This window comes from Magnolia sinica, chromosome 11, assembly GCF_029962835.1.
Source record: "Magnolia sinica isolate HGM2019 chromosome 11, MsV1, whole genome shotgun sequence".
NCBI classification, from domain to species: domain Eukaryota; kingdom Viridiplantae; phylum Streptophyta; class Magnoliopsida; order Magnoliales; family Magnoliaceae; genus Magnolia; species Magnolia sinica.
The window spans coordinates 70,399,052-70,410,762 of NC_080583.1; the positions used below are offsets into that span (position 1 = coordinate 70,399,052).

The 11,711-nt window shown below is 41.3% G+C and overlaps 1 protein-coding gene and 1 non-coding gene across 2 annotated transcripts; one reads left to right on the plus strand and one right to left on the minus strand.

The window, feature by feature from the left end:
- The first annotated feature begins 1,569 nt into the window (after positions 1 to 1,569).
- On the plus strand, positions 1,570 to 1,676 carry LOC131219779 (small nucleolar RNA R71). The gene has a single exon (XR_009158423.1). It is a non-coding gene; the product is annotated as a small nucleolar RNA R71 (small nucleolar RNA).
- A 1,795-nt stretch (positions 1,677 to 3,471) lies between these two features.
- On the minus strand, positions 3,472 to 5,644 carry LOC131218153 (UDP-glycosyltransferase 83A1-like). Its single transcript, XM_058212833.1, has 3 exons — positions 5,309 to 5,644; positions 5,072 to 5,212; positions 3,472 to 3,986 (listed from the first exon to the last, which is right to left on the minus strand). Exons 1-3 carry the CDS (start codon positions 5,550 to 5,552, stop codon positions 3,472 to 3,474), a joined length of 900 nt encoding a protein of 299 aa, XP_058068816.1. The 5' UTR covers positions 5,553 to 5,644.
- Positions 5,645 to 11,711: the final 6,067 nt, after the last annotated feature.

An 11,711-nucleotide genomic window follows, 5' to 3' on the forward strand; every position in this document is an offset into this window, starting at 1 on the left:
GTGGAAATCGTCATCATCCTCTCAGTTTCTGCCGTTATTGAAAAAGATATTTGACTCCAATGTCATATTCCGAAAGACATAGTCATGACACCATTCATACAATTGATAATTGCGTTTGAAGTGGCAAGGAATGGGCGACTAAGAACGACGAGAATCTGAGTGCTCATGTTATTGATGGGTTCGGTATCCAGGATGATAAAATCTTCAAGGTAGTAAAATCTATCAACTTGGACCAACACATCCTTAATTATCCCTCTTGGTATACGAACAGAGCGATCAGCAAGTTGTAGTGTGGTTAGGGTGGGTTTTAATTCACCCAAACCTAATTATTTGTATACCGAGTAGGGAATCAGATTGACGCTCGCTCCTAAGTCAAGAAGTGCGTGATCAATTCGATAGTCCCTGATTACACATGATATGGTTGGGTTACCGGGATCTTTGAATTTCTGTGGCACGTCTTGCTTTAAGATGGCACTCACTTTCTCAGTCAAGAAGATCTTCTTTTGAATATTCTGCCATCATTTGATCGTGCATAAGTTTTTCAGAAATTTGGCATATGAAGGTATCTATTTTACGACATTAAGTAAAGGAATGCTGACTTTCACTTGTTTCAACACCTCTAGGATATCTTGAGAGTTAGAGAGAGATTTTGGTGTGACCAACCGTTGGGGAAATGGAGCAACTGGCTTTTATAGAAGTTCCGGTTCTAATTTTTGTGGGGCATCACTAGATCCATCATTGTTATCCTCTTCTGGTTCTTGAGGCTTTTCGGGCCTAACCGGAAGGATTTTATCAATGATCTTCCCACTCCTAAGAGTGGTGATGGATTTAGCGTGCCCCATTTGATTCGAAGAACTGGGATCACTTGTCTCGTATTGCGGTTTAGGATTGGGGAGCGGTTGTACAGGAAGCATCTCCTTTTCTATAACTTTTATCTGTGAATCCATCTTTTGCATAAAGTCTCGCATTGCATGGGTCAGCTCTTGCATGGAATTTTGAACCGGTTCTTCTTGAGGTTTCCCCTGATTTGGATTTTGATTGAAGAAACTTTGAGGGGTAGCAGTTTGTCCATTTCTCCAACTAAAGTTTGGATGATTTTTCCAACCAGGATTGTATGTATTAGAGGTTGGTCCATTGAAAGGTCTTTGATAATTATTTATGGTATTGGATTGTTCATTCAACACTTCTCGAAAGGCGGGTATCGTAGGACAATTTTCAGTTGTATGAATGTTGTAATCACATATGCCGCAAACACTTTCATTAACCTTATCCTTCTTTCCTTCCATGGCCTCAACTTTTCTTATCAGCGTAATCACTTTATACTTGAGATCATCTTCTTCTTTCAAGAGATACAATCCACCTTTCTCCTTTAATTGAGTCGGCCTAGACGTGGTGTTCGACTTTGGGTAATAGTCCCATGATTGTGTTTTTTCAGCAAGACTATCGAGGTAATCCCATACCTCGTCAACATTTTTATTAGTAAATTCTCCATTACACATTGTCTCAACCATTTGGCGCATGGAAGATGTTAGTCCATCATAGAAAAAATTTGTAATGCACCACGTTTCAAAGCCGTGTTGTGGGCATGAATCGACCAAATCCTTGAACCTTTCCAACATTGCTAAAATGTTTCATCCTCCTTTTCGAGTGAAGTTCATGATTGCTTTTCTAAGGGTAATCGCTTTTATGATGTGGAAAGAATTTCTTTATAAATTCCTCGCATATCATTCCATGTGCCAATGGATCTAGGACGTAGTGAATGTAACCACGCCTTAGCCTTCTCTTTAAGGAAAAGGAAAAGAGTCTCAGCCTGACTTATCCTCAGATACATTTTGAAAATATAAAGTGGCTCGATCTCTTCAAACTCTTTCAAATGTAGGTATGGTTCTTCGATTCAAGCCCATGGAACTTAGGAAGGAGTTGGATAACCCCGGCTTGATGTCCATATGTCCTATATTTTCAAGAAAAATCATGCATGAGGGCATACTCACCCCCACTGGTTGTAAATAATCTCGTAAAGTACGTGGCGGGGGTGCTTGATACACCTCATTCTCATCCCGAATGTCCTCCACCCTAGGTTGGGGTAGAAGAGGTTGGTTTTCAGCCATCACTTCAATTAACTCGGGGGATTTTGAGTGGTATTTAGTCCTGCGATGGATAGTCAATCCCTCAACCAATCCTCCTTCAATCAAGAGACATCGAGTGTTGTCACGGGCCCACTTGGGCATGAAACACTCGCAACCCTCAATCAAATTCGAAACCTAATCCTAAGAAAGGAAAAGAAAATCTAGAAAGAAAGAGAGAGTTGGAAAGAAGTTACCAAATCGAAGTCCTAAGGAGCTTACCGAATTAGAAATTTCAATCTTAAAGGCCTACAAAATAGGAAAGTTAGTTTCTAAACAAAAATTCTATAAGTAGAAAGTTAGGAAATAAAATTAGATTCTAAAAGAGTTCGAATTAGAAAGTTTCTAAAAAAACAAAAATAGAAAGTTAATTTCTAAAAAGGAAAATAACCAACCTAGTTTCTAAAAACAAAAGAGGAAAGTTTCTAAAAATAAACTATTTCCTACAAATAGGAGAATACTAGAATTAGAAAATTTTTAAAATTTAAACCCTAATTTTAAAAGTAGAAAAAGTAGAGAAATTAGGAAGGAATTACCAATTTAGAAACTTATGTCAGGATCTTATAAAACAGGAAAACAAGTTAGCTCTAGAAATCAAATAAAAACTTAAAACTAAAGTTAGTCAAATTCTAATCTTAAACTAATTCTAAACCTAATTAATTCAGAGAATTGCAACCGTCAGTTCCCGGCAACGGCGCTAAAAACTTGTTCACTCCCCAAGTATAGGGTTGTGATGTAGTAATAAACTCGGTAAGACCGAGGTCGAATCCCAAGGGACTGAAACCTGTACGTAACCTGAAAATAACCAGAACTAGAAAAAGATGAAATCTAAATCAAGTGGATTTGAGGAATAATGATGAAATAGTAAAATATATAGAATTCAAAGGTAGGAAACTAGGGATTCAGAGGATCCACTTGTAGAGATCAGGGAGATCTTTATGCCTGCTTCAAAAATCATGGAACTTAAACTGAACTTCCTCTGACATAATTTTAAAGAGATGAAAGGTATATGAATTAGAATGGATTCCATCACCAAACCATGCCCAGGAGACAAAGTCAACAACAAAATTAAACTAATTACTAACCAATCACCTCAATGTCAGTGCTGAACACGGATGTGTCATTGTAGATGGATAAAATTCTAGTGTGGAACCCAGGAGTTGAAACCGTAACTATCAACGCTAAAACGCCACCAGATTGTGTGATCCTTGAACCTATGATCAGCGATGCTAAGCGGCATCAGAATTGGTCTTTCCTTGCTCTACCTCTCCTTCTTGAAAGTAGAGGAGGGGGAAAGATTTGGTTCTTCTACAAGAACCCTATTTCCTGCTCAATTATTAGCAACTAATCAGTTTCGCCCACGACCCGCGACTCTAGCTTCAAAGCCATCTGGGTAGGCATCCGATGGTCCGTCGGTGAGGTCTGGCCGCACTACCCATAGGAATGAACGATTGGAAAGTTCGAGTCCAAGTGCCAGTTCGTGGAATTGACGTCGGTTGAAGATAGTAAAGCTGCCAAAGGCAATGTAGACTACTGAGCGGGGAGGCTGTTCGTCAAGCCAGCTTAGGCAAGTGGGGTCTTCAGGCCAGAAGTTCCCTTCGAGCCGCCCAAGCCGTCTTCCTGCTAGAAGAGGGCCGATGAGCCGGATGTTTGGAACCAACTCACAGGCGGATGGCTCAATCTCGTAGAATGAGTTGCAAAGAAGCCAGTTGGCCAATTTTGCAGCTTGGGTGCATTCGTGTAAGTATCGGAAGAGGGACCGTTGCGCGTCACGGTCACCGACGAAGAGCCACACTAGCTGAGTGGTGTTGAACTCTGGCATGGTTGGTGAGAGCTTGATCATTTGCTGTGTTGTTGGAAATCCTGCGAAATATTCAATCACGGTTAGGATCTATTACATATATAGAGATTTTATTTTCCAGGGTATTTGTACAAGTGGGGCCCTCCATCATGGCTACCATGTCAGGCATAGTTCCCATAGTTGGATGTCAAGCATGCAAGGAATCTGGACCATTCATCACGTGGTATAAAATATAAGCATAGCATATTAGACAAATCAGGGCAGTAAACTCATCAACAGCAGCACACATAGATTTAAGTGAGCCACGTATGTACACTTAATTTAGTTATTGACACAACTAAAGAAACACACACACAAACCAAACAAACAAACAAACAAACAAACAAACGCTGAATTTGGATAATTGGACTTTTAGTTGTTAACACGTAAAATATTAAAAACAATCAAAGTAATCAAAGTGTTCACTAGCCACTTGATTTTTATAGAGAAAAACCATTTACATGCCAAAAGTGACATTCTCTAGGAGTAATGTCAGGTTATTTTTTTGAAAAAGATAATTCATATATAAACAGTGCTCAACAGCCAGCGTATACATTCTGGCCAGCCCTAGCAAGAAATAAAGCTACGGCCCACCTATCATATCCCGAACAAATAACACCCCCAAACACTAAATGAGGCCCAGGCCTCACTGATGCTCCACCTGATATAGGAACAACTTCTTTTTCTTTTTTTTCTTTTGTCTTTTTTTCTTTCAAAAGGAATCGTAACCCCCACAATAGCTAAAACCCACCAACAAACCAAAAAAAAAAATAACAAAACACTATCCTTGAGATCTCGTTAGCCAAATTGAGTTGACTCAGTTGAGCTGAGTTGAGTTATCAAAGTTTAGAATTATATTTCCACCTACTTGGGCTTTAATATATTGCTACTCATCAGACGGTTTTGGACCACTGAGGGCTGATGCATATGTATCATTTATGAACAAATCTGGTCTACACAGTGCGGCCCATAATTTAAACCTTGTTATTAATTGCATAAATAGAAAAGCAGCAAGATAATTTCTATTTTCATCACTCGAGCAAACTTGAAAATCTTAAAGAAAGTGAATTTCGAAATGACTTGCCTAGTTTCTATACTATGGTCTTACCGTCCGTGTCGATGATTCCGTCCTCGATCAGCTTCGGAATGTGAAACAGTAAGGCACAAAGGCTCACTGTCACAGTCCAAACCGCAGCTGCACGGATCCCCATCTTCACAGCAACTTCCACTGCCCATCCCATGGTCCCGTCTGCAATGATGCATGAGATCTTATCATGATCAGACTCATTGATCTTACGAATCAGCGCTTCTAAACCATGGGGCATGACACGTAAAATACTAGCACATTGCTTGCCCAAGTCATTCCGGTCTTCACCTGGTGCCATCCCATCTGGAATTGAAACCAGACGGATCTGCTCCTGCACTCCGCCCATCTTCGGCAGTGCGGCCACTACGCGGGCGTGATTGAACTCAGTATTTACGAATGTGATCTTGAACCCATGATCCATCAAGCAATGAGAGAGCTCCATGAAGGGTATGACATGACCTTGCGCCGGGTATGGCACGACTAGGGCGTGCGGCTTTTCCATGACCAACACCCTTTGCAATTAGTAAGAACCACTCATGCTCCTCATCCTACTTGTATGGGGGATTTGGTTTCGGTGGCTGATATCCAATGTGAAGAGTTTGTACCTATAGATAACTCACCATGTATGACCGGATCCAATGCTTTCTATCTCCTGTCACTTTCATCAACGCATTGTCAAGTCCTTGCCGTTCAAGTTACTGCGTGACAATCACTCTTCCAATTAATCGAGGCTCTGACATATTGCTAAAGTTTCAACGGTTGCTATGGACGCGGATTGCGTCCTACCCTCGCCCGTCTCTAGCCACGAGCGGGCAGTTCTGTGGGCGGGCCCATTGTGATGTATCGGTTTATCCATGCCATCAATTCCTCCTCTCGGATCAATTTATGTTTTGTGAAAAAAAAATAAAGCAGATTCAACGCTAAAGTGGACCACACTAAATAATAAGCTTAGTTGCATTAAATACAAGAGTCATATGTGGTGTGGTCCACTTGAGCATTGGGTCTGCTTTATTTTTGTGCACTTACCATAAAATGATCTGAGAAGAGGGATGTACGGCGTGGATAAACCGATACATCACAGTGGGCCCGCCTGCCTAGGTGCCCGTTCGTGGAAAGAGAAGGGTGGGGTAGGACGCAATCCGCGTCCGGTTTCTATGGATTGGAGTAATCTTGACAGTGAAATCACATGGGCTGCATTAAATAAATAAATAAATAAAGGGAAAAGACACTTTGCAGCCAATGTGCTTGGGGTGGGTGGACCCCACTACGTTTGCTCAATTATTGCTTAATTATTGCTTACTCTGCATGTTTGATATTAGCAGGGAATTACGTTTTGAAAATTGGTACATGCAAACCCTGTTATTACTGATTTAAATATGTGGGGCCCAACATGATATTTGTTAGTTATCCATACTATCTATCCTTTTAAAAAATACATTTTAAAGGCATGAGCCCAAAAATTAAGAAAATCAAAAGCTCAACTGAACCACACCTTAGGAAATAATGATGATTAAGATGTTAATGGTTCAAAGTTGTTTTCTCTCTTGGGCTTACATTGATGTTTATTTGTCATCCAACCTGTTCATAAGGTCACAAAGTCAAGGATAAAGAGGAAACAAAAATATCAATTTGATTTAAAACTTATGGGGTCCTTAAGAAGCTTTTAATGGTAGGAGTTTAATTCCCGTTGTTTCTTGTGGTGTGGTCCACTTGATCTTTGGATTTGCCTCATTTTTCATATCATGCCCTAAAATCAGTTGGCTAAAGAGATGGACATTGTGGATAAGACACAAACATCATGGTGGGCTCCACGATTTAGTATTTTTCTCCTCTGATGCGAGGAGTGCCATAAATGAAAGGTGGCGGTCAACATCACCTTGAAAATCCAACTGGAAATACAAGGGTAAATAATTATTACCCATTTACCTTAAGGGCCTGTTTCATTTTCTTAATTACATAGGTAATTCAAAGTAAATGGGTAATAATTATTTACCTATATATTTCTGGTTAGATTTCCAAGGTGACGTTGACGGGCACCTTTCATTTATAGCACTCCTCACGTAGCCTAAGGAGAAAAATATTAAATTATGGGCCCATTATAATGTGTGTGTGTCTTATCCACACCGTCCATCCCTTTAGTAAACTCATTTTATTGGATGCGCCAAAAAATAAGGCAGATCCAAAGATCAAGTAGACCACAATATAGGAAACAATAGAAGTTGAACTCCTAGCATTGAAAGCTTCTCAAGGACTCCAAAAGTTTTGGATCTGACTGATATTTTTGTTTTCCCTTAATACATGACTGTGTGACCTTATGAACAGGTTGGATGACAAATAAACATCAATGTGGGCCCTAGGAAGAAAATAGCGTTCAACCATTGACGTCTTTATAATCATTGTTCCCTAGGGTGTGGTCCGCATGAGCTTTTGATTTTCCTGATTTTTGAGTTCATGCCTTAAAATGTATTTTTTTAAAAGGATGGATGGTGTGGATAACTCACACATATCATGGTGGGGCCCACATATTTAAATATTGTATGAAGTGCTTTTGGAAATGTAATTCCCTACTAATTTCAAACAAGGTGGAGTACGTAAAACGGACGTATTTCCCTGTATTTACCAGAGAAATTAAAAATCAAACAGCCCCTAAATTACCTCTGTAATTAGGAAATCAAACGGCCCTAAAGGATGCATCCAAAAATAGGAAGGGATACTTACCATTCCCCGTGTCATTTTAGGTTGCGAGTACCTAAGTAATAGTACGTGCTTTGGACACAGATTATACACTGACAGGTTGAGCAGCGAGACTCGCTACTCAAATAACGTCAGCAAGTTTTTTGGGCCCACCACGATGTATATGTCATATCCATCGTCCATCTATTTGGAGAGATCACTTTAGAGCATGAGCTAAAGAATGAGTCGGATACAAAGCGAGTAAACCCCACCACAATAAACAGTGGGGAGATTGACGCCCACCATTAAAAACTTTAAGGGGCTTAGGAAGTTTTAGATCAAGCTGATATTTGTGTTATCTACTCATTCGGGTGTTCGTGACCTAATCAACAGTTTGGATGACAAATAAACATTACAGTGAGCGTTAAATTTATTTTAATGATGGGCATTCAATCTCCATTGTTTTCTTGTGGTGTGGTCCGTTCCAGATTTGGATATCCATCATTTATTGGATCATGCTCATCTCGAAAAATAGATGGACGGCTTGGATAGATCACATATGTATCATGAGGGGCTACAGAGCATGGTCAGTAGCCACTTCCCTACTGTCAGTACGCAATCTGCGTCCATTGGGTGGACCCAATCCTTTTTGGACATAGTGCACTGCATTTACTCTTCAGCACAGAGCAACGATTGGAGGCTCTCACATACTATGAAAGCTTAAACGGTGGCAGTGTATTCTGGGTAATTTTGAAAAGCGGATCACAAAGGGCGTGGCATTTCTATCAATTAATGACCACAGGATTGTCTACAGCCTATTTGGCTGCCACTTGATAATGAGTTCTGTGCATTATTTCTAAAGCTTGTTGAGCCTACTCCAAACTCGCTGAGGCTGAGTGAACTCAACTCGACCAGCCAAATTACATGAAACTTGTTGGCAAGCTCAAGTCGGTTGGCACTTGGTTTGGTTTTGGTCATATGTGGTCTGTACAGGCATGTCAAAATCAGTTGTGCAACTCGGTTCAAACCGAACAATTTGATCCCAAATGCCAAGATATACAAATATGTCAAATGTGAGTGAGGGTATATGACCAGGATTTGAGAAGATCTATTTAGCCACTCATTATTGAATTGTAAGATAATCAAACGATATTTGAAGGGTGGGGTTCTTCTAATGATAGGTTACTTCTTGCATTCCTTACAGAAAGACTTTAACATACCACTATAATCGAACAAAAAAGGAAATATTTACAGTCACTGTTTGCAAGGAACAACTGAAGCACACAAAACGGAATCAAGCAAAATATTTGCAATCACACAAATAAATCCATCTACATGAAGCAGTCACACAAAAAATAAATAAATAAAAATGAAGCAGTTCCAACACTGGTCCTCAATCCATCTACATGCTACCAACTCAGTGAATGAATTTGGAGGATTGGATTTTGAATTTTGAAATGTCCCTACTTTGCTGGTGAGCTCCTTGACACCTTTTTCTCGCCAGTTTTTCTCCGGCATCATCACCGGCTCTCTCCAGGAAAGCTGCTGATGGATCCTGCCCGCTATTTCAAGGCTTCCCCTGCTCTTCTTAACATGTCCTAGATCTCATCGAGGGTCGCTCTGGATCCGACACCGCCGAAAACGCTGACGATTGGGAGCTGGTCAGAGGTAGATGTGGTACCCGATCTGAACGAAACGACACTCAAACTAGGAACCTCCCCGTCCCAAATGGAAGACCTATCCACTCCCTCAATAGAGACTTCAGCATCTTCGTCAGGAACATTTCATTTGATACAACAATGGAAGACTTCTTCCGCATTTTCAGCAAATACAATAAGGTCTTAGACACATACATTCCGACCATCCTAGGTTCTTTTAAGCATAGGGGTTTTGGATTCGCTCGCTTCCGCTACAAACAGGATGCTAAGAATGCAATAGATGTTCTGAATGGCAAACGGATTAAGGACAGAATCATCGAAATCAGATGGGCCAGATGAAAAGGAACGCAGACAAGAATTCCCCCAAGCCAGCGCAGCTTACCTCAGAGATTCGAGGAAGCGCCTCCCTCTTCCTTCACGACTGTTGTTTCTTCAAAGGCGCGGCCGTGCGCTATAAAAGAACCCCCAGAGAAGACAGACGTTACCATCGTGGATCGGAGATTAGTTGAAACTAAACTAGAGGCATTAAAATGGGGAGATGTGATTACAGTTTCCAGTCCTGAAATCTCAATTCTTCAGATCCAAAGCGCCATCAGAAACTCCTGCTTTGGTCCATCGATAGGGGAAATAACAAGAGTCTCCCCTCTCAAATTTCTCATTGTATGGAAATCCAGACTGGCTCATGACAAATTCCTATCGGACAAGTCGCTGCAAAACTCCATCAACATTACCAGTGCGGTCAAATGGTCCCCTGAGGTGCTGTTTGGAGGGGAAGGTATTTTGCTAAGGTTATACGGCATACCAGCTCATGCCTGGATGGAATCCATCCTTCTGGACTTGGGAAATCAGCTGGGAAATGTGACCCACATTGATTTGATTAGTGCGTACGGCATTTTCCAGAGCTTCGTGTGAATCAAAGTGCTCATTCGTCCAGGAGCCAACCTGCAGAAGGTCCTGTCCCTATTGGTCCTAGGAAAATTCTTCCCGATTACGGTGGAAATAGAACCCATATTTAGATCAAGATCCTTTACTGCTACTCAAACTTCCAAGGAAAGCACAAAACAATGGGTGGAAAGAAGATTCACCACCAAAATAGCAGCTATAAACTACTCCCGCATCCTGTTTGTGGAAATGCTGAAGTGGCGGAGCTTTACGATTCTGATCAGCGATACTTGGAAAAAAGCAATTCTCAGTTAAGTCCTCAAGAACAACTTGCTCCGACAGAAAACACAGCTCACACAAATGAGAATGAGAAGGTAATGGATGGTTCCCATATAAATTAGATTACGGTAGTTCCCCATGCCACAATTCGACACCCGGGTGGTGACTTTTCAGCGTCTCACGCACCAGGGCAAGGCCACGACAATGGAAATGCAATTGCAATTACAGGAACAGCTCAGACATTGGGAGCAGCCCTTAGCTCACATCAGAACCAGGGTAGGGTACCAGACGTCTTCCTCGCTCCTCCTGATACTGATGTTATTCCAACTTTACATGCACCAAAGCAGGAAGCCTGGGACAAGAAGAGTGCAGGCCCTTGAAACTGATCTCACATCAGATCGGGAGGACGACCTGTCACGCCCCAAACTCGGAAACCGGGCTCACAAAATTTTCGATTGCCGAATCCGACACCGACAGCCTCCATAGTACCCCATTCTCGGCTCCCGGCATCTATACACCAGGTTCCAATCCTGGGATCTTACAAGGAGGATTTCAAATATGATTTTGATTCAGTATAAACATAACCATAAGCATAACCCACGAACAATAACCACAAGAACACCATCACAAAATTCACTATGATCAAAAACTTTTAAGTACAATGTGTCTAAAGGGAAATACAAGATATTGTAAATAACAAAAACTCTAAAAGCTCGACTGCACGCTCTTGCTGCTCCTATGCTATGACTGCGTCCTGGAGTCACCTGCACGCATCTATCGTGCATTAACTTATAGAAAGCTTAGAGGGTGGTATAAGTGTATGCACAAGGTAAGTGTGCTCAGAATAAAAGGTCAAAGTAATGCGAAATCATACTGATGAGTACATGAATGCAATCAGCCATACCAAGGCTATGCTGTGCAAGATAAGAATGCTATCGGCCATAACACGACCATGCAATGTGAGATGCAACTTAAGCATGCCAATCCTCATCATATATCAGTACAATTCTCATTCTGAACAATTATCGGGGTTTAGTATACTCCAAGTGGCACTGCCGCTCCCCTAGCCACACAGTCCAAGTGAGCGTAAGAAACCTCACTATCCACCTGGCCAATAGTCTGCCAATACCTATCTGGCATGTCGATAGCGGATCCATTCAAGAGATGGT

Bases quoted from the DNA above. Each gene is read 5' to 3' on its own strand.
- LOC131218153 (XM_058212833.1), bottom strand. From the start codon at position 5,552: ATGGAAAAGCCGCACGCCCTAGTCGTGCCATACCCGGCGCAAGGTCAT. The intron at 5,213-5,308 runs GTGCTAGTATTT...GCATCATTGCAG, and splicing joins GAATGACTTGGGCAAGCAAT to ACGGGACCATGGGATGGGCA. The intron at 3,987-5,071 runs GTAAGACCATAG...AATATTTCGCAG, and splicing joins CGGAATCATCGACACGGACG to GATTTCCAACAACACAGCAA.